Source organism: Polistes fuscatus, unplaced genomic scaffold (genome assembly GCF_010416935.1).
Source record: "Polistes fuscatus isolate 324 unplaced genomic scaffold, CU_Pfus_HIC Scaffold5, whole genome shotgun sequence".
NCBI lineage: Eukaryota > Metazoa > Arthropoda > Insecta > Hymenoptera > Vespidae > Polistes > Polistes fuscatus.
The window spans coordinates 5,819,746-5,843,273 of record NW_025113129.1 but is presented as its reverse complement, the minus strand read 5'-3'; the positions used below and the strand labels follow the sequence as shown (position 1 = coordinate 5,843,273).

The window sequence follows — 23,528 nt, the reverse complement described above, 5'->3', positions numbered from 1 at the left end:
TTTATTTTCTCTCTTTCTCTCTCTCTCTCTTTCTCTTTCTCTTTCTCTTACTCTTACTTTCATCTCATTCACGTTTTCTCTCTCTCTCTCTCTCTAACCTATTCTATCAAAAAAACAGGCACCCTACTGTTTTCTTTCCCTTTCTCTTTCTCTTTCTCTTTCTCTCTCTCTCTCTCTCTCTACTCTTACTCACTTCCGGGAACTAACATCAGTGTTGCTCTTTTTATCCAAGAGAAACGTCGATGAGAATTCTCGAGAACGACGACGATGATGTTTCATTTTTCCTACGTACACGTTTTTCCCTAAATGTCGATGAAAAAGGAAAGTAAGAGAGAAAGAGAAAGAGAGAGAGAGAGAGAGAGAGAGAGAGAGAGAAAGAAGGGGAAGAGTCGAAGAGCGATCACTGGGGACGAGAAAGACCCTCTTTTTCGTACTCAACAAAGAGAGAGAGAGAAAGAGAGAGAGAGAGAGAGGTGTTTCAGCTTATCGTGTTTGTGCGTTTAATATCGTTTTTTTCTTTTTATTCTCTTTTTCTTTCTGTTCTCACTCTCTCTAACTCTCTTTATTTTCGTCGTTTACCGTCATCGGACTTTTCTAGATGCGTGATGGTCGCCGAGCAAAACGCAGGGTCCATCCCCCAAGGAGACATACGGTAGTTTAATGGTGATTTTTTGTTAGCCTACGCGAGAGTACATCTTTATATACACATATATATTATATATATATATAATATATGACGTAAACTTTTTCTTCCGTGAAATATAAAATAACGTGAGATAATATAAACGCTTCTTAATTATTTTATTTAACGTTATTTAAATAATGGCAGTAGAATTTTCCTGGAAGATAATATTTTAAAATTAATTAAAGATATAAAGTAGAATAATAATAAGATTAATTTCGTCGTCCTCGAATCAAATCGATCACGATAAATACGCGTGTACATATATCAATACCTTAGAAGTTTCGTGATAATTTTATTTGAAATTATTAAAATAATATTTATAGAACTATTTCGAAAAATAATCTTTCGAGATTTGATAAAAGAATAATAATAAGAAAAATAAAAATAAAAATAAAGAAATTCATTTCGTCTTCTTCTTCTTCTTCTTCTTCTTCGATGAATCGAGTCGATCGTGCTGAACACGCGTGTAACGCGATATCCATATATACCTGGTGGTGTACACGTTCAAGATGCCGATCACCAGGGAGGTCGGCCGTCTTCCACCTGCCATCATTTCGTAGACTATCCTTTTTTTATTTCTTTATTCTTCTTTATCTTTCTCTCATTCTTCTTCTTCTTCTTCTTCTTCTTCTTGTTTTGCTTCTTCGTCTTCTTAGTGATCTTCCTCTTCTTCGGCATCTTAAATTACAAACTAGTAGAGATCCTAGAACGAATCTATTCGATGAATTCCTTTAGAAAATAAATCGAAAAATCGTTTCGTTTGTCAATGATTTTTACGGTAGGTAGAGAAAAAAACCACCACAAGAAACCTAAAAAGAGTAGCTTAGAAATCGCGTTACATTCACATCAAGCTAACCCCGTCCACTTCAGACCACCCTTCCACCCCAGAAGGAAAAGGTTTTCGAATCTCCCCTCCTCAACTGATTTTTTTCGTTAGGTCACACGAAGTCGCACGGTGACGGAGCACATAATCCTGATATCTGTCGGTTTTCGGGCAATAAAACACGCGTCCCATACAGACACGGAACCCTCGAAAACTGCCGCTGCTGCTTCACGCTGATAAAGAAACGTGTAAAGATACCGATCCCCTTTTTCGCGTTAGAAACGACCTAGACCAACCACACGCCGTACTTTTTTTCCTTTCATTCGTGAACAAACGTTTCCTTCTTTCACGTTTTTACGCCTATTCATCTAAACTCGATAAGAGATTACGAATTCAATTACAAGAATATTCTTGATAATTCGCGTCTAAAACAATTATTTATTAAACCAATGGTATTAAAAGAAAAAATCAAAATTTGAAATGATTTATGGACATGCATAATATAATGATAATTATTTGATTAAAAAAAAATGTTATACTTTTATAATTATTATTATTATGTTATGACAATCGGTATAGAAATATTTGATATAAAAAGAAAATAAATTATATGGGGTAAAGTTCTTCGGGGAGAATCGGTTGATGCCAGTGGTGAGGCCAAAGCCGGATTCGGCTATTACGTGTCCGTATGCGGGAGAAGCAGGTAACCAGATCGCATGGTCTCGAATGACCCACAGTCAGCCGGGGAGTAAATATTTTCATATTACTTTACTCGCGCGTAACTTAACCATCGCAATTCTACACACCGTTTAGTTTCTCTTCTCGACCGTTACGTACAGTTCATCCAAGTGAGAATCTTATCGCCTGTGTTTTTCGTGACAATAAATAAGATCCTTGGATAAGTCGAGGAAAAAAAAATATAAAAAGAAAATAGAAAGAAAAAAAATGATGAACGTCGTTAATAAAAAGAAATATAAACGAAATGAGCGAACGAGCGTGTCTATGAGAGTGTGTGTGAATTATTTTTTACGTAAAAAATAAAACGTCGAAGAGGAAATAAAACATTGACTTAATAAAAACAAAAAGAAAGAAGGAAGTTGCACGTGTTCATCGATCCAGACTACTACTACCACCACCACCATCATCACTATAACTACAACTGACATTTAAGTTCTCTTTCTCTCCTTCATCAGCTATTTAATGATCGCGATAGGCGATAAACAAAGCTCGGTTATGTTCGATGAAATACGTGGCGGATGTTAATAATAATTGGTTTATCCTAGGAGAAGGATAACGATCGACGAGATTAAACAGACCAGGGTGCAAATTCTTCTTCCATTTTGTGAGAAAGATAGAAAGAGAGGGGAAAAGAGGAAGAGATAGATTTCGAACATCTTTGGTAAGAACGTCGATCAACCGACGGAGAGTGGATTTTGCCTTTGAACGAGATCGGATAAAAGAATAATACGCGAAAGAGCGAAAAGCTTTTGACTTTCCGACACTTCAGAACGAAGAAGGAACGCGAAAAAGAAAGAATACCTAAGAGAAATAGAAAGAGATAGGGATGGTGGGGCTGACCCTCTCGGGATGTTTCTACTCGCAAACTGGATTTCGATGACCGATCTCCATTTCCATATGGGTCTCCTCGTGATACTACAACAACGGAGGGTTGCTATGCCAAAAGTTGTCACGACGAAATTGATATTTGTACGAAGGTGAAGAGAGAGAGAGAGAGAGAGAGGAAGAAACGAAGGGAAAGTCACATGGTTTACCTTCTTGAAAAACAGCTCAAATCCTTACAAGACTTTCTTCACCCCCTTTTCCATTCTCAATTTTCCTATCCTCTAATACAAAATATATTTGTATATACAAAGTATATTTGTTTTATTTGATAAAAAATAGGTAAAATAATTCAAAGTTACCATTGACTTCTCTATTTTCTACAATTGAAATAATATTGTAAAAAAAATCATTCTTACAAAAAAAAAACTGATTTTAAACGTGTTACCTCGCTTATGAAAATATTATCTATCATATATTTTCAATGATTGTGAGAAAGAAACGATGTCTGAATGAGTATCTGGAAAAAATTCTTATGTTATTAACCTCGAACTTATAACATAAGCAACAATTAAATTTAATATATACCTTCCTTTCAAACGCCCATTCATTTATTCCTGATTGAAAAAAAAGAACGTATTAAAAAATAGTGACAATAATTAAATAACTAATTAGCGTGATAGCTACGTGCAAATGAGTTTCTCGGTCAATTAGTATAAATGATAGAAGAGGATGAGGATAACAAAAGGGTCGTTTAGTCGACCCTTAGAAAAGGGTTTCTTGAGTGTCCCGCGTCATCGCATCTATGTAGACAGACGACTCGCGTCTTCTCAGCAGAACAACGAACAGCATCTGCGCTATACGGCTCCCGATATCCATACAAAGCTGTCTGCTGAATAATATTACACTTAACCTCGTACCACTCGGCCGATTATAGTTGGAACAACGTCGATAGTAGTTAGACCGTGCATCCTACGCGAATGCTAATTTCGGAACGGCCAGAGGTAGGCTTTGAACAACCGAGTACTATCTCTCTCTCTTTGAATTTCCCTCTACAAGAATCCTAACTCTTTTGTTTGTCATTCCTCTCATTTCTTCCATATACTATTTCTTTGATTTTTTTTCTATCAATAATCCGAGATAGAAAAATTAGGAAAGACTTTCACAAAAAGTCATAAAAAATCGTGTCCAAGAAAATTCCAGTATTATTTAATATTGTAAATTATTTGAATTATCTTTCATTCGCTTATTTATTTATTTATTTATTTATTTTTTATCTTCTTTTAAAAATTATAATCCTTAAAAAGAAAAATGGATATAATTCTTACATGTACGTTTATCCGTTTATTTGATATTTTTCTTATCAAAGTAGAATCTGGTCATTTACTTGACGAAAGCAATGTTCCAGATGTTTGGAATGGTCGATGTTGTATGAAAATGTAAATTGTATTGCCATTCCCTTAGGCCCTATCTCTCTCTATCTCTCTCTATCTCTTTCTCTCTTTCTCATAGTATTAAATACTGTCCGGGTAAGGCGCCAGTTACGGGTTCTATATTAGTTTCTGTTGGTTTCCTGATTGGATTCGGTTATTACATTTCCTACAATCTCGATACTGATTGTTTGCGGTCGGCAAGCACCAAAGCGAATTGCCCATTCACCTTAAAGCAGCAGACCCCCTCTATCCTCTCTCTTCTTTCCTTCCCAATTTCAGATACTTTTAACAAATTTCATTAAGAACGCGTAGTTCCTTCGAAACATTAGACCCCTCTCCTGTATTTCACCTCTCTAGTTTTTCGAATTAATATCGCTTCAACTATTTTCTAATCGCAAGCTTCCTATCAAAAAAAGAAAAATGAAAAAATAAAAAAAAAGAATCGAACTTGTTCTTGGAATCAGAAATCCAAATTCTCTCTCCGAAATCCAATAGATCGATATCGGAAGGAACCGATTAAAAAGAGACTGAAAAGTTTGATCTATCACACTTTTAACTCTTCATCTCTCTCTCTCTCTCTCTCTTTCTTTCTTTCATTGAAAGTAAAGACAGAAGAGAGAGAAGCATGTACGAGTCGGTGGATCTTCGACGTGGGGAGTCCACTGTGAGTCCTTACCGACAGGACTTTTAAAAAGAGATAGAAAAAGAGATAGATATATTGAGTGAAAGAAAGAAAAAGAGATAGAGAGAGATAAAGAAAGAGAGAGAGAGAGAGAGAGAGAGAGAAGTAGTGGTCAGAGGAGGATTTCTGAGCGAACGCACAGCGGTAGCTGATGTATTTTGACGTGCCCGATGAGAGAGCCCGTTCTCTCTGTTGACTACATTATCTAATGGACCACCCTCTCTCACCCTCTCCTCCTCCACCTTTTACTTCTTCTCCACCTCTACACTTTTCTCGTTCGATGCACGCCTATCTACGATCTGCCACGTCCGGCCGTTCATCCAACAGCATCATTGGCCTCGTCATTGTGTCCTACTCACTAATACTATTATATTTCATCATCATCATCATCATCATCACCATCACCATCATCATCATCATCATCATCATCATCATCATCATCATCATCATCATCGTTATCATCACCATCATCATCATTGTTTCTCCTCCTCCCTCTCTCTTTTTCTCTCTTTCTTTCTCTCTTTCTTTCTGGATAATCATGCCGGCGGTCCAACCAGCTTTGATTTCATAAACGACCACGGATTTCTTTTCTCCCGGTGCGTGGCTCGCGTCATTCACCTGGACGATGCCAATAATAACGCCATACACAATCCTCGTCGTCGTCGTCGTCCTCGTCGTTCTCCTCATCGTCGTCGTTGGATATACTAATAAGTGCGACTCATGTTAACCTCGATACACACTGCCTTGGATAGATCGATGCTCGTTCGTTCGTGATCGACGTCACGATCGATCCCCGTTCCATGCATTCGCTTCTTGGAATCCACGTTTTACGTTACCACTCTGTCCAATGAATTTCTTAAGACAATCATTATTATTATTATTATTATTATTATTATTATTATTATTATTATTATTATCAAGAGAAATTACGTTCAATTCGTCTAAATTAATTTAATAATTAAATCATATTAAATTTATTTATCGATAATTTTTATTAATTTTTGTTGTCTGTCCATATATATATATAAAGTATGAAAGAGATCGGACATTTTTTTGTTATAAAAATTAATATATTATTTAAATGTTGTATCTCAGAAGGAATATGTTTAACTTCTTGTACCTGACCATCGGTAATAAACTCACGGGTGAGCTCGACTGTGTGCTAGGTTCAATTTAGTACTGGTAAGATTTTACACGGCAGTTACAATCGAGAAAGAGAAGTTCTTGCAAAAAACTCAAGTTGAGTTACCGGGACTTTAAAAGGGAGATCGAGAATTCTCTCTCTCTCTATCTTTCTCTGTTAAACGATGGAATAACTATTGTCCACTTTGGCGATTCCTTACTTTCAAAAGAGAACGAACTATCCGTCGGAGGAATTTCCATATCGAATTCTCAACACTCTTTCCTTCTTTCTTTCTTTATTTCTCTTCCTCTCTTTTTCTTGATATCTTTAAATCTTTTAAAAACATTTTGACCGGTCGTACAATTCCTTTCTGCAAAGACATTTTTCACGGTATTTCTCGCTCGAGTTAACATGACTTCATTGACCGCACGCGCACTGTTTGTTCGTGTCCACTGAATTCTCGTTCATAATAAAATAATCCTTTCGTAAGATTTTATTACATATAAAATAATAAGATTTCAAAAATTCTTTAACGATCTTCGTTAGTTATTTTAATTTAAATCAAATTTAAATAAAACTCATAAAATTATGAAACGTTCTTTTATAGATTTCTTACAATCAAAATAATAAAGATTTCAAAAATTCCCAAGCTATCTTCATCGTTGATGAATTTTAATTAAAATCCAATAAAAATTAAATTCAAGAAACTCTCAAACATTCCATGAAACGAAACCTTAAAAAAACGATAAACGAATAAACAGTAATATTTAAATAACCAAATAAATCGATTTGCTAGGTGAAAAAGAATGAAGAAGATGGTACGCGAGATAAGAGAATGAAGAACATCGTAGTGTATCGAAGACGATAGAGTTTAAGAGGAGGACAATTCCACTTGGTGATGGTTATGGTGGTGGTGGTGGTTATGGTGGTGGTGGTGGTGGTGTTGTGTATTCGAAGTTGGTCAATAGTTTAGCCGCTCGCGTGTATCCTTTAGTATGCAACGTATGCAGTCGGTTGTTACCGAAGGAGTGGTTTGCCGAGCGGCCAATGGCGAGTGCTCGAGCTAATTCTAGGGTGCTGCCGGCGCGCCATCTTTGCATCATAATGCCTCTTTCCCTCCCTTCCTCCTGCGTCTTTCACCTTCGTACCCTCACCCTCTCTTTCATTCCAAAAGAGAGAAAGAGAGAGAAGGAGACAAACAGTGAAAGAAACAAAGAAGGAAATAAATGGACTACAACACTTTTTTTCTACCTCCCTTATATTTATCCTTGCAACGTAAGAAAAGAATGATCAAATAAAGGAAAATATTTAAAGAAAGAAGAAAAAGATACATCTTAGAAAGAATTTACTACGAAAGTGAGATAGAAGGATAGTTTCAAAGATAGAGAAAGAAAGAGAGAGAGAGAGAGAGGAAAGAAGAGGGAAAGAGAAACGGGGAAAAAGGGAGGAGCGGTGAGGACGATGAGAGTAGAGGGGCCGAAGGGGTTGTCTGCGCCTTGTCTGCCGGGAATCAATCACGTATCAGTGACGCTCAACCTGTGCCCACCTGCTGATGCCTTATACCGATCGATGAATATATCAACGATGATAATACATAAGCTTTTCTCTTCCGCGCGTAACTAATTTTTTTTTTTTTTTAATTATTTCATTAAACTTTTTCTTCAAATTTCAGAATAAACGTGTAACAATGTATAGCAATCTAATACGTAGAGAGAAGACAAAAAAAATCGATTAATTCATACACACTATACATATAAAAGATTATATATACGTAAACTCATGCGTAGAAGAAGTTCTCAAGTGATGTCTTTAATAACGAAAAGGTGAAAATAAGAGAAGAGAAGAGAAGAAGAGAAAAAAGAAGTTTAAAGGATGTTGCCCGAAGGCGACACGGACTCGTGCTACCGTCTATCATCCAACGAGAGAGAAAGTAATCTACAAAGTTGATTTGCGTATGCGACGGCAACCCATCCTGGATATTTTCTACCGTTGATATACCTGTCGCAACCTGAAGAAACTCAAAAAAATGTTACAACGCAAAGACGTCTTCCCTTCATTTCTTCTTCTTCTTCTTCTTCTTCTACTTCTTCTTCTTATTCTTCTTCTACTTCTTCTTCTTCATCTTCTTCTTCTTCTTCTTCTTCTCAATCTTCATCTTTTTCTTCTTTTTCTTCATCGATGTGAAAAGAATTCCTGAGATCGAATTCTCTTGATCGCGTTTTTTTCACGAGATTCAACGTCGATTTTTCTTTTCGACGTTCACTGAAAACGTGGCAAGAAACGACGACACATTCAACGTATCGGAGAGCTCAACCGACCGGTTCGATATTATTATTGCTGTTCTCTCTCTCTTTCTCTCTATCAATCTATATCTCTCTTTCTCTCTATATATATATATATCTTTTTCTTGGACGATAAAGGTATCGACAACAAAGCCGAGAGTGTTCGCGAGATCGCCTCTCGAAATGGCCAATGGCGAGAGATACTGCACGCTGAAGAAAAAGAGAGCGAAAGAGCGAGAGAAAGAAAGAGAGAGAGAGAGAGAGAGAACACAATAGGTTGCCGCCGCTGGTTCACAGTGACGGAAAATAATTAAAGCGAGCAAAGAAGAAAAGGAGGCGGGTTCAAAGGCATCGATCGAGACTCAATCCCTCTCTCTCTTTCTCTCTCTCTTTCTGTCTCTCTCTTTATATATATCATATATATCCTTCTCGCATCAACGCAGGGTCAAAAAATAAGTTGACAAGATCAAAAAATAAAAAAATAAAGAAAAACTGTTCTCTTAAGACCATAATCTCGTATTTATCTTTTTCCTTGATGTAAGACAAAAAAAAACAATAAAACTAAATGCATTCTAATCGTTCAAATCTTGACAATAATCATCCCATGAATAATTTATTATTAATAATAATTAATCAGTTTCTTATGAAGTCTTCTTTCTTCAAGCAATCGACTCAACCGTGACACATACTAAGAAGATATATTATTATATCGTTTTAATGTAAGATTATTATCTACTTCTTGAGATCTTGTAACGAGGGGAACAAAAGCCGATAACACGTGCAATAACTTTTCACTTTTGTGTTATGAGCTGTTTGCACCGATTAACTATACCTTTTTCTTCACTTTTTTTCTTTATTATTTTATTACCAAAGAATTTGATTGATAACTCAAGTTTTTTTTTATATTTCAAATAAAGTTGCTTTCATAACTATCATCAGACAATTAACAAAAAAACTTTCAAGGCCGTATAATACGTAAACTGATACGTAATTATGATAATAGCCTAAGTCAGAAAGTTATACAAATTTATTTTATGATTTATTTTCTAATATAAATATTTGTTATATAAGATAAATCGTAAAGCTTATTTTTCTTAATTCTTTGATTTACGTTAGTCCACTGTCATAATTACCGACAGGTATAACAATAAATTATGTCTTAACAAACAACGTAAAAATTCTTGCTTATAAAAAATGAAATAAAATATTTTTAGAATCTTTATAGTCTTGATAGATTCCTGAAAACTTAGAAAAATCTTGTATCATTGTTATGGATTACGGAACGTAAACGATAAGCATATTCGTAATCTTTACGCAAAAATAGATGCAGAATGAAAAAAAGAAACAGAAACAAAGGTTAGTGTTGTTTATACAAAACATTGATATCGATTTAAGGAACATCAGTATGGGTCGAACAACCGGTCTAAGACGACAGACGGTAGCCGAAAGTCGTACAATCGGAGCTTGTTCGTGTTATAGCATTATTTTGACTTTCGATGTTGGCCGTGCGAAACCCCCTGCTGTAGTTAGGATAGACCGTGATAATTCTGACTGACTCTGACCACTCCAGGGTTCTGACCACCAACCGAGAAATACTTCAACGAGCTATCTTAAACGATCTTGACGAATATTCATCTTTCTTTAATAAGAAAAGTCAAAAAGAGGAAAGATAACAAGCACAAAAGAAAAGAATATATATAAAGAAATAAAAACAAGAGAAATTAATTAAAATCTCTCTTCGCGGTATCATGAACCAACTCTCACTTACTTTAATCTTATATTTTTTCAGTCGTCTATCAAAAACGGTTGAAGAAGGAACGAAGAGCGAGAAAGCGATTGCAGGAGCAATTAGATCTAGAGATAAAGAGGCGCACGCAATTGGAGGAGGCACTTAAAGCCACGGGAGCTTCGTCCGAGCAAGTTCGAGCGATCACTGGTAAGTGTATACAACTGTTAACGTACACACATACATACATACACTTACCACCACAAAGAAGTTCAAACGTATCTCTTATTCGAGATCTCTCTTCTCTCTACAAGTTTTCGTTTTTTTTTGTTTTTTTTTTCTTTAATTTATATTCGATCGTAATCTCGAACGTCTTTAAATCACGATTACACCCCCAATGTCCATTTTAAACTTTGACCTATGTAGAGACAGAGTAGAGAAGAATAATGTGATCGTGTAAGAGTCTCTATCGTGTTTCCCTTTCCTCGATCGGATTACCAAGAGAAAGAGAAGACGATTTTCAAGTTGAAAGATAGGAAGTCGTTGAATATCTTCGCAACGAGATCAACATCCCTAGAGGTTGGCAGTGATCTTAGAAGGAATTAATTAATTCGCCAAGGCAAAGTAAACAGACTGACACCCGTTAGAATATGATTCCTTACTTATCCTCTAGTGAAATTTACCTGATCCTTCCTTCCTTCCTTCTCCGTATATCATCGTCGTCCTATCGGCCCATTCACCATCCTTTTCTTTCTTCTATGTTTCTTCTTCTTCTTCCTCTTCTTCGAGATTCAACCCGCCCACTCTTCGAATCCTCCGGCAAGAGAAGTAATAAGAAAGAGAGAGAGAGAGAGAGAGAACACGGCACCCTTCTTCCTGTCACTACCAAAACTCAAACGCGAAACCCTTTAAGTGAAATCTCTTATTCCGATATAACATTTCCTGCTCAGTTGGCTGTTTGCCTGCCTCCTGCCAAATGGTTCCTCCTCTACTTCTCTCCTTGGCACGTTCTCATTCTCGTCCTCGTTCTCGTCCTCGTTCTCGTCACCGTTCTCTCCTCTTTCCTTCTCGTCCTCATCCTCGTCCTCGTCATCCTTCTCGTCGTCTTCGTCTTCGGTACTGTTGATTAATCCTGTCAGATCCAGAGAGTAGCGATACTAATTTCAAATCAAACGGAACGAGACTACGCATTTCCACGACAAGACAGAAATAGAATGAGAGAGAAAGAGAGAGAGAAAGTACACCAAATTATTTTCCATAACCGATTACCTTATTTATTTATTCATTACGTTATTAGTAAATTTGTAGAAATCAATCATATTTATACATTTTATTAAAATGATAATTTTATTTTATTTGTTTAATAAAGAAAACGTGACGACGGAAGCTCGTACAAGCACAGAACCACCAGAAGCGAGTCCAGTACACTCGCAATCTCAGCAACAACCATCCCAACAACAGACGCAACAACAACCCCTTCAGCAACAACAAACGGCGGCGCAACAATACAGAGAAGCTCAAGTTCCACGTCCGTCGCAACAACCGTCTACGCCGGAGAAGCCAACATGGGGATACGGGTTGGACCTAATCGGTAGTCAGGCTTCGGCATTTTGGCAAAATTACCAAGGTAAGTTTAAGTAGTCTCGATTATTTTTCTTCAATTTTTTTCTATACAATTTAGTTAAAAATTACCTTGGAATTTCGATCTTTTAAAAAGACGCATTTATGGTACCCAGAGACCGTCTATCGCGTTCACAATTTTCTTATCTCATAAATTTATAATTCAAATAAACTTAGAATAATTTTTTTGTACTAATTTAATTAGGCACACTTGTGATATCCGCATATTTCATGTTCTTATTTCATAAATTTCCAATTTTAAACTAATTTATCATAATTTGATCTAAAAGCTAGTCGCATTTATATAAAATAATCTCAATAAATAATATATCAGCATCATGATAGTTTCATATTCGCGATGATAGGAATCGAGCAGTTTAGGGAGAAACTCTTTCACCGAAAAGTATAGGGACGAAAATAAGAGAATGAGAGAAAGAAGGGCAAGGATCTGTAGCAGACCGCTAATTCGGATAATCGCGTTCTCGTATTAGAATCCACTCAATTTTTCTGATCATCCGGACGAGTGGCCTCGATCCCTGTTTCCAGTATATGCACCTACACGTAGTAGGTATACTACTACGATAAGGGTGAGAGGGAGATAGGTGGAGGAGAAAGGAGGGATTAGAAGGAAAAGAGAAAAACCGCGAATAGGAAGAACGGGGAAAGAGGGTTAGAAGAGGGAAGGGGGTGAAGAAAAGTGTGTGTCGTGTGGTATCGGCCAAAGTAAATTATTCGAAAGATCTCGAGCGAGAACAATCACGCCGGAGGCAATAACAACCCCGTATACGAGGAGAGAAAGAGAGAGATAGAATAGAATATAGATATAGATAGAACACTGTTTATAAGTGTGTATGTGTGTGTATGAGAGAGAGAGAGAGAGAGAGAGAGATAGGTCTGACGAGGAAACACGAGGTATTTGAATCGAGTCTCAGGAGCAGCCAGCCACCCGGGCATCATGATGCGGAATCCATTTGCAATAAACAACAGAGATTTAGGCGAAGAGAAAGGGAGTGGGAGGGACCAAATAGAGAGAGAGAGAGAGAGAAGGAGAGAAAGCGTAACGTCGTCGTTGTCGTCTGAGGTGGGTACTTACACCACCCGAAGGGACCTCAGAGCCGTTGTGTCTTCGAGTCCATGCATTCTATACCAGCAGTGGTCCTCATGTTTGGAAAATTTCCCAGGAACTTGATGATAGAAAATTTTCAATCGACTCCTACGAGTCACTGATATTTCATTAAAAACTTCAATGCAATTTCTTTCAATTCTTATAGACTATACTGGCAATTATTGAAGTTGATTAGTATGAGTGAATCTTCGTATGATTGTACGCGTACGCTTTCGTGCTCGTGTGTGCGTGTTGTGTTTAATAATGATTTATTTAAATCAGAGTTTTATTGGATCTCGATAAACAATAGAATTAAGATTTCGATTGATTTGGTAATAATTTAATTGATCGTCAATGAATTATTCGTGTTTTTCCGTAAATGCTTAGAAGTATTGTTAGATTTGGTTTGTTTAAATAATCCATGTGAGCGCCACTGGGCGTAATGCAGAGTTTATGCACATCTCTCGTAAGTAAGGAAGGAGCCGTAATTTCCCCGGCGGCCACCGTGGCTCTCTGTGGCGTTACCTGTATGTTCTCTCCTCCTACTCCCCCTCCCCCTAACCCCACCCCTCCTCCTCTACCACCTTCTTCACAACCACCTTCTCCTCCTTCTTCTTCTTCCACTCGCGTTTCCTTGGCCTCCCTTAAACCTCTCCCACCCGTTCGCTCCTGTTCGCTCCCTCCTCCTTTCCCACCTCATCCTCCTCATCTGTATTCCCTCCCTCGAAACTCCCTCTCACTCGCACACGTATCATTCCTTCGCAACATCCACGGAGAAGACGACGACGAAGACGACGAAGAAGACGACGAAGCACTCCAGTACGCTTTAATATTCAGACTATATGCAATAATTTCATGGCAACCATAATCTTTCCTCCGTCTCTTCCTCCTCCTCCTCCTCGAGCTCCAAAGAGGCTCGTTCATATGATCATACCTATGTATCGCGAATCGTATTCTTTAAACTAGTCGTTAGATATTGTTTTTCTGTATTATTATTAAAATAATAATTTGTCTTTATCTGAAACTATTTGAATAAATTTACTTCTCTATATCGAAACGAATTTTCTAATCAATAATTATTTAAATAATCATTTTTCTCTCTATTTATAATTACGTGAACAAATTTACATCTATATTTGGAAAAATTGTCTAATCTGAAAAATTATTTTTCTCCAGTTATTACAAAATGTGAAAATATTCGGGAAAGTGTTTGCGTTTGTCGTAAACAAAAAAGAAAAAGAAAATTTATAAGAGATAAGAGCATCGTAGAAACGAAATCACATAGAACGTACTCGCAGGAAAGACAATAACCTCGCAAGAGTGATAAAGCGTGACAGGTGTATATATGTATATGTATATATGAACAATATAAAGGTCGAAGAAAGGCAAAGTAGAGGAAGCAGAGGGTGAATGAGAAATAGAGAGAAAGAGAGAGAGAAAGAGAAAGAGAGAGGATGTTGAAAGCATCCCTCGTTGCTCGAATATATCCACAAGACACGACGTGGTTTTCCGGCGAACGAACTACGACAGGAGAAATCGGATGGAGGAAGAGGAAAAGGAAGAGGGACAGAGAAAAAGTGTGAGAAAGAAAGAGAGAAAGAGAGAGATAGAAGGGTGCTTCTATTTATACGCCATGGTAGTTTTTCGCGGGGTCGTGCGTAGGTGCCGTCCGAAATATTAGGGGTTGCCACCCCCGCATGACGATTACGAGCTCCGATTTTGTTGAGCCTTCTCTCTCTCTCTCACTCTCTCTTTCTTTATTTTCTCTTCTCTTTCTTTCTCTTAACGGGGCTCACGCAATTTTCACCATCGAATTACACTTCCTCCTTCTCCTCTTCTTCCTTCTTCACCTCTTCCTCTTCCTTTTCTCTTCCAATGTACGGAGCCAATTTCGCCGGCTCGATCCCGTAGACGCTCGAACGAAAAAATTCTCGCTTTTTATTATTCTAGTAAATGACGACGAAGTTCGTGCGAACGACTCGATGAATAATATTGTATATGTAACTACAAGAAAGAAAAAAAGAAAAAATGTATAAGAAAAAGGAACGAAAATCGATCCGGTCTAAATTACTGGATATAAAATTCTAACCAGAGTGCTATCACATTTATTATATATTTATTTTATTTATTTATTTATTTTATTCTTCTAAAATTTTGGTTTAAAACATATTATTCAATTCATTACGAACGTCGAATCTTTTCGTTCGATTTCAAAGAGAGAGAGAAAGAGAGAGAGAAGGAAAAAGATTTAAAGTGGTGGTAAAAAATAAGGGAGATAAACTTGAGATACATCGAAGAATGGTTCACGTAAAAAAAAAAACCGAGAGAGAGAGAGAGAGAGAGAGAGTTCGTAATCTTAGAAAGACACGGTGCTGCTCGAAAAAGCCTCCACCTCGTCGTCGTCGTCCTCGACATCATCGTCTGGCTCGCTTGCTTGAGCTCGATTCGACTCACGGAAAAGAGTATCTCGTTATCGTCGAAGGATGAAACGAAATTCCCACCCCTTTAAAGAGGCTTGCGTCGCACTCGCATGAATGCGAGTGAGAGAGAGAGAGAGAAAGACGGGAGTTTAAAAAGAGCAAAAGGTTGTGGGGTCGAAGGGAGATGAGAGCTCGTTCTCTAACGCCCGCGGAAATTTGAAATTATAAGACTCTCGATTCGGAAAAAAGAGGGATGAAGAAGAACTTGCAAAGCTCTTCTCTTTCTCTCTTTCCCCCCTTAACTCTCGCCCACCTCACCAAACTCCACCCCTATTCTTTCGCTCATCCCGCTAATCTTTTTATTCTTTGCTATTAACGTTAACCCTTTAACTCAGAAATTAAATAACAATTATAACTTTTTTTTTCATTTGTCGTCGAGTATTAAAAAAAATAACAAGGATACAAGAGTATGTGGCAATAATTTATGACATATATTTTTTTCTGTTTTTTTCTCTCTTATAAGAATTTGACTAACATTTCTTGGGTTCCCTGATTCATATAATTTCACGCTTGGCTTGCATCTCGAGCACAAGAGCCCATCGTCTCATTCTCTTTCTCTTTCTCTTTCGTTCACCAACGTCGTACACCATCGTTCCGTTTTACATAAAGATCAGAGAATTAAGAACGCGAAGCTATACGAAATCAACCCTCGAGTCTAACACGCGCGTGCACCCTTCTTCTTCTTCTCGATACTTTCACTCTTCTTTTTTTCTTCTTCTTCCTCTTCTTCTTCTTATTTTACTTCTTCTTTTACTTCTTTTTTTTTACTTTCTTTCCTTTTTTCCTTACTCCTCGCGTGCTTCGAGCAAAAAACGAGTAGGAACTTTCTCTCTCTCTCTCTCTCTCTCTCTCTCTCTCTCTCTCTCTCTCTCTCTCTCTTCTTTTCCTCTTCAGTATTATTCGAGTATCCGTATCTTCTTTTTCGTCGACTACTTAAGTTGCTTAAATTTCGTCATTACTCGCACCGACCAAAACTCTCGAGTGCACTCGAGTCCTATGTTCAATGGAACATTCAGTGAGAAAGCCAATGCTCTTAAAGAATAAAATGAAAAAAAGGAGAGAGAGAGAGAGAGAGAGAGAGAGAAAGAAAGAAAGAGAGAAGCGTAGACAATAAACGAAAGATTAACCAGATTAACGCATTATTATACTATATATATTATTTGTATAGTTACCTATACGTATATAGAACCAAAAAAATTCTTCAACGATTGAAACTTCACATTGACGAATTTCTTCGTAGATACACTTACTTAATAAAGCAAAAAAAAAATAACGAGAAGTCATCGTTGTCATGTCTTTAGCAAGTACCTTCGAACCATAACGATTCCAATTTCAAGGCATTTCGACTAAACGTTACCTCGATATACCATACTCAGAAGCTTCGGGAACACAGAATCCAAGTAAAAAGTAGTCAGACAACGTTGGACAATAGCGACACGATACGACGAGATACAATGGCAGAATTTTTCCAGACTTTAAAAGATAAAGAAGAAGAAGAAGAAAAAGAAGAAGAAGAGAAGAAGGGCTACTTTCGAAAGGAAGCCGAGAGAAAGAGAGAGAGAGAGAGAGAGAGAGAAAGGGGGAGAGAGAGATAGTACCTTTCCTCTTTTTCTATCATCTTCCACGTTATTTTATTTTTATTTCCCTTTCCCACTTCTTCTTCTTCACCCTTCTTCTTCTATTCTTTCGTCCTTTTCGTCCTCGGCCGAGCAAAGTCGGCCTTCTCCGAACGCATTGTGTCGAAGTTAATTACGTGAGGATAAACGCAGAGTCATATAGCTCTCTTTCTCTCTCCTTTTTAACGTATCCACACCTCAACTTCTCCTCTCCTACCTCCCCTCTGCATTCTCTCTCTCTATCTCTCATCCTCCTCCTCGAACGCCAACCCCAAAAAATCGGCGCAACACCGACCACAATACCAAAAGCGTTTAGATTCGAGGGAACCGGCCTCTGGCCTGAAATTGTTTTCATTGTCCATACGATTTGTCAAGGTTTATATATATACGCGCACACACCCACACACACATACACAAACACACATACGCATACGCGCGTATTGTACACGCGTATTATACTATGTCACAGGGGTTAATGTGTGCGTCGAAATCGCACGAAACGAAACGAGACGGCAAAGGGCTTGTTTTTTTTTATTTTATTTTAATTTTTTTTTTTTCATCAACTCCGGTGATACGTCACGCTGTTCCAAAGAATATACGCGATCAATGAGTCCGCGAATCTATCTATCCATCCATCCATCTATCTATCTATCCTTCTTTATTTCTTTATTTCTGTATTTCTTTCCTTCAATCTCACTCCGCGTAGCTGCTTTTTCACCCGATCCCCCTTTCAAGTAACCCTTTTATTTAGGACTGACGTTCGAAAAAGGATTCGCGTACGTGTTAAGGGAAAGTCAGGTCAATCGCTTTTTTTTCGGTTTCTTAAACGTTCAATAATGTGAGTCACGACAGAGGAAACAACCGTGAAGGTATTCGGTGGAAAGTTTCAAAGAATTAGTTCGTTGTTAACATCGAGCATTCTCATCCCTCGATCTCATTCTTCTTCTTTTTGTTTTTATAATATATTTAACAAAAATAATGTATATGTATATATGTATATAATATTTAGATGTTTCTATAATACGTTAAGATAATTTAACGAACTTAGTAATCCCTAAATCGTTTATTTTCAATGCTCATTTTCTCTTTCTATCATTTGAGCACCCTTTTCGTATATAGAAGGCTATATCTTGAGCAGTTAAATTGTCATTTGGATATCAAAGGGAGGAAAACGCCCCGCGCCCGGATAAGGGCGCGAGAGGTAGGTAATTTGGCTCTCAGTGAAACGCAAACATCCACGGTGTCCCATGGAATATAACAACGTCCCTGACGAACGCACGAATTCACACCCACGTACTACGAAACAGCCCTCAGCTATTGTTGCACAAAGCATAATGGAATCTCGGTCCCGTCGTTTCTAGTGCCAGCTTCGCACGTCTCCTATACGAACGTAAGAGAAAGATAGACAGAAAGCCAGAGAGAAAGAGAGAGAGAGAGAGAGAATCGGTTACTCTTCTCGCACCCAGGGTGTACCAGTTAAGCGAGGCTTAATGGCCTAGCAATTGGATTTTACCATTGGTCTTTGCCTAAGGAGACGTCATTTCACGCTTACAGATTTGATCTTATCCCTTCTTCCCTCTCCCTTACACTTCCTTATCTATTAACTATCTTCAATTTATCTTAAATTACTTTTCAATTAATTAGTAATGATTGATCAGTTCGTAAAATTACTATTATATCGTTCATTCGCATAAAAAAAATCTATCTAATGGACAAATGTGTGAGTAGAAAAAAACAAAAATGAAAGAAAACGAATAGAGAGAAGAATGAAAAAAAGGTTCTGTCGGAGGTACCAACGTTTAGCCAGGTCAACTCAAGGTCGAGGAAAGAAAAGGCGTGAAACAAGCACGGTCGGCGGTTAATTCGGCGCGATATCATTAAAGAGACATTTTCCAGTTTTCACCCTAATCCAAACGGAATTCAGTGAACAAATCCTCGCTCCCCCGTTTCAATGGCCGCCTTATTCCCTGTTATATGTGTATTCTTCTTTCTCAAATGGTGATACTGGTAGTAGTGGTGGTGGTGGTGGTGGTGGTGGTGGTGGTGGTTATGGTTCCCCTTTTCTCACCAGCGCTAGCATCTCTCACTGCTTTTCCACTAATTACTCTTCCGCCTCGTCCTTGGTGAACGCTCGGAGTCGCACGATGTTTCCGTTTCATGCCTCGACAAGAACGAACCTAAAAGACCAAGTGAGATATATATTCTCGTGGATAACCCGAAACCACAGAGCTTCTTTTGAGAGAGTGAAAGAGAGTAAGAGAGAGAGAGAGAGAGTAGGAATAGGGCTGACGCAAGGCAAATCGAATTATTTACGTTTAAGAGCATCGAAGTCTCTTTCTTTCTTTCTTTATTTATTTATTTATTTATTTATTTTGTATTTTTTTTATTTATTTTTTTTAAGCGATCATGCGAATAAAAATAAAAAATTCTAGATTATTTTCGAAAATATAGGAAAAATTAAAGAAAATATTTCAGATAAATTGTTAGATCTTATTTCCTATCGTTCAAGCGAAATTAATTTTTGAAAGTACGGCCTGTCAATTTTTGATTATCTTTTCTTGTCGCAGAATCGCTGGTGCAGGAACTCGAGCTGGAGAGAAAATCGCGGCAGCATCAGGTGGCCGAGAGGGACCAAGTTAAGTCTCCTCTTCAAGGTGCGTTCAGCAAAAGTACCAGACATTCGGATACTTTTTAATTCAAGTACAAAAAGAAACCTAGCAGCCATTTTCCTTGACAAAAAAGCAAACAAACAAACAAACAAAAAGAAAAAAAGAAACGATAGCGTGGCCGTTGATCTTCCATTTTATCCTAACATCTGAAACGAACAATTGGTAATTAAATCAAATATTATTACATTGGCCGATTTAAAATTAGAATTAATAACGTTATAAAAGTCATCATTCATTTTCATTATATCCAATTCGATCCAATATATTGAGAATAATAATAAATTAATTAATAAAAAAATAAATAAATAAAGAAGAAAAAATAAAAATCCCTGAAGAGGAGGCAGACGCTTTTTGATTCCCGTTATGAAATAATAATAATAATTATTATTATCGTTTAAAAAACAAGTTTTTTTCTTATTAGAGGAAGTAATAAGAAATAGAAAAGTTAGTTGGGATGTCGTTCTTATTGTTAGTCTCACCTCGTCGGTGCGCGAAACAAGAAGGAGTTTCTTGTCATCCGGAATAAAGTTTCGATCTTTAATTAGAAACTAGAAGAAGGGTGGTAGAATGAAAGAAAGAGAGAGATAATAGAAGTAAGAGGGAAAAAGTGAGACAGAGAGAGTAGTCTCTCCAGGACTCAATTTCTTGTTGCGGCGTCAGCGGCATACGCTGGCAAATTCGAAACTTGGCCTCGCCTCGTCGAAACTTGCCCAAAGTAAGTTAAGTGATCCGACAAAAACTATACATATAATATATACATATATATATACGTATATTGTATATATATTGTATATATATAAATATATGTGTGTGTGTGTGTGTGTGTGTGTATGTGTGTATTCTTGAATGTGTCTTCTTCGTAGTTATGTGTACGCGCACGCACACACTTCGCGTGACGTAGCACGTAAATAATCGTTTTTCATTAGATCATTCTACTTCTTCTTCTTCATCTTCTTCTTCTTCTTCTTCTTCTTCTTCTACTTCCAGATCCGACTTTAAACATCAACCCTTTTTAAGGAACACGCCTTTAATTGGTCCCACGAATCTTCGTAAAATTGAAATTCTTTCCGCTCCGGAAGAGACTCTACTTTTTCCAGCTTTTATTTATGAACTGCCGACGGATCGTGATTCGACGATACACAGAGAATGAATTTGTAAATGCTTTTCTTAGATAGATGATGAGTGTTGTATCAGAATTAATAATGCATTTAGTTATTCAACAAAAAATTCTTATTTATTTATCTGATCCCGCCCTAACTTAATTTTTTATTCTTCTACGTGGCAAAATGAATTAGATATTAAATATATATTATTATTATCAATAATAAAATAATATTAATCATTAGTAATTATTATAATAATAAAATCGTTGAAAGGAAAGAAACGTGTAATATCCTTAAACAATAATTAACGTTATCCATACGAAATTCTCTTTCTCTTTCTCTCTCTCTCTCTCTCGTTGGTTGTTTCAGGACAAAAAGAAGATAGGCTATTTGGTAGGATTAAGAAAGGAGAGGAAGCGACTCGGTCTGTTAGCGCCACACTCATTTTCAATCATAAGCGACAGTCCGATAAAAAGTCGAGTGGCGGCTCGATCTCAAAGGGTTTTCGAAGGGCCGATGACTCGACCGGTCTCATATTTACGTAGCGATTCCTCCACCCTCTCCACCTCCTCTTCCTTCTTCGTGCAGGACTTCTTCTTCTTCTTCTCCTTCTTCTTCTTCTTCTACTTCTTCTTCTTCTTCTTCCTCCTCCTCTTTTATATGTTTTTTTCTGTTCATCTTGTTGTTGTTTTCCTTTTTTTATTTTCATTCTCCATCCCTCTCACTCTCTCTTTCATCTTGCATATACAAGCACGTTCTATTCACATTCTACTTTTCGAAAGGCAAACGATAATTAGTGAGCGGTGCTTCTTATGAACGAACGATCATCGAATGACCTTAGCAACCTTCCTCCTTGGAAGTCACCACCCCCTTTTCGAAAAATCTTTAGACTCCTCCGGAGGAATCGTCCGAGGCACTCGATCAAAGTCTATACGTTATCTTTCTCTTCTTCTTCTTTTTCTTCTTTTTCTTTGAACTAACCCTTCGAGGATCTCTCATTCGACTGAATGAATTCGTAATTAATTTGCCCTTCCGATAACGATGAAATTTTTGAACGCGGGTTCCTTTATCTTTCTTTAGTATATAGATATATGTGTGTTATCGTAAAAGATCGAAATTGAAGAATGTCAATATTCACATGATCGCTTTGTGTATGAACGAAATATTAACGTATAGAGATATACCTAAATATTCGGGTTTCATCAAAGTATTTGGTATGTGCTGACATTCATCATGTAAATCTTGACATTCTTCAATTTCGATCTTTCACGCTAATATATATATATATATTTATTTTGGGTACCACTAATAAAAAAAAAGAAATTATTATACAGAGAACGAGTATGAATTTAACATTAATTTTTATATATGATTAAATCATTTTTTTTAATTATATTAAATAATATATATTCTTTTCAATATTATATATATTATATATATATGAAGATCTATCTCAAGAGAATAATTATAATATTATTATTATTATCATTTAAATAATTTTAAAAAATTGTTTTTTCGTTTAAGATGCGAACATGCATTTTGCATTTGATCTAATTTACTTTATTCTCGAGTATATACATGGATATTTTATTCAGGGTATCAAAAGTAGGAAAAGAAATGATAAAACAGACAACGAATATATATATTTAACATTAATTTTTTCTCAGGTAATAAAAAATTGAATTAAATAACAAATAATTTTTGATTCTATGTGAAGATCTTATTTAAATATTATAATTATAATATAAGTATAATATTATTATTAGTAAAATAATTCTAAAATATTTGATATTTGTTTATCATGTTTAAATGCGCTTTGAATTTGATCTGTTTCAGAATCGCGGACAGGCTATTACAAAAATTCAGTACTGTTTACGAGTGCGACTTAGAAGATGCAGGAAGATACTGGACGAGGCGTAGATCGTATCAATCGAAACGATTAAAGATCATCGGATCTAAATTGAAAAAGAAGAAAAAATTTCGAATGGAAGAGGGGACACAGGGACAATGGGTGAAGAAGATTATTCTTCCATTTGAACCAATGAGAGCTGACGAAAGGAAATGAAAGGAAAACTTGAACCAAGATGGCAGAACAAAAAGAAGAAGAATAAAAAGAGGAAGATGATACACAGAAGAAGAAGAAGAAGAAGAAGAAGAAAAAGAAGAAGAAGATGAAAAAATAATAAGCAAGGACTCTCTCAAGTGATTCGCGCAGTGAGTGTGTTGTTGTTAACAAGAGGAAAGATAAAAAAAATGAAATGAAATAAAAAGAAGTAAAATAATGAAAAGACGAACAGAGATAACAAGTGCGGGAAGAGACTCTCTCGGACATTTTTAACGTAAACGCAAGACGCTGGTGATAATAATAATAATAATTAATAACGATTCGTGATATATACATATACATATATGTATATACATATATATTATTAAATATACATCTATATATATATATATGTATAAATATATATAGATATACATATTTATATGTATATATTATCAGATAGTGTCGAACGATTAAAACGAAAAAAAAACAATTGTGAGAACGATCGCGGATTAGAAGAGAACTACAATTTTCCAAAAATTCAAAAACAATTTGAAATCGCGAGCCGTCCTCGTGG

General features: G+C 36.6%; 1 protein-coding gene across 9 annotated transcripts in view; it reads left to right on the top strand.

Annotated features, from left to right (window-relative positions):
- Window positions 1–22,969, top strand: part of LOC122522451 (dachshund homolog 2) — a 213,124-nt gene extending 190,155 nt beyond the window's left edge. For 7 of the 9 annotated variants that reach the window (XM_043643596.1, XM_043643594.1, XM_043643601.1 and 4 more), the window contains 4 exons: window positions 10,378–10,524; window positions 11,684–11,941; window positions 19,703–19,789; window positions 22,744–22,969. In XM_043643596.1, the coding sequence (XP_043499531.1) occupies window positions 10,378–10,524; window positions 11,684–11,941; window positions 19,703–19,789; window positions 22,744–22,796 (545 nt within the window). In that variant the 3' untranslated portion in view covers window positions 22,797–22,969. Of the gene's footprint in view, window positions 1–10,377; window positions 10,525–11,683; window positions 11,942–19,702; window positions 19,967–22,743 lie in introns of all 9 variants that reach the window. The other 2 variants (XR_006305059.1, XM_043643602.1) reach the window with 2 other exon arrangements.
- The last annotated feature ends 559 nt before the right edge of the window (window positions 22,970–23,528 follow it).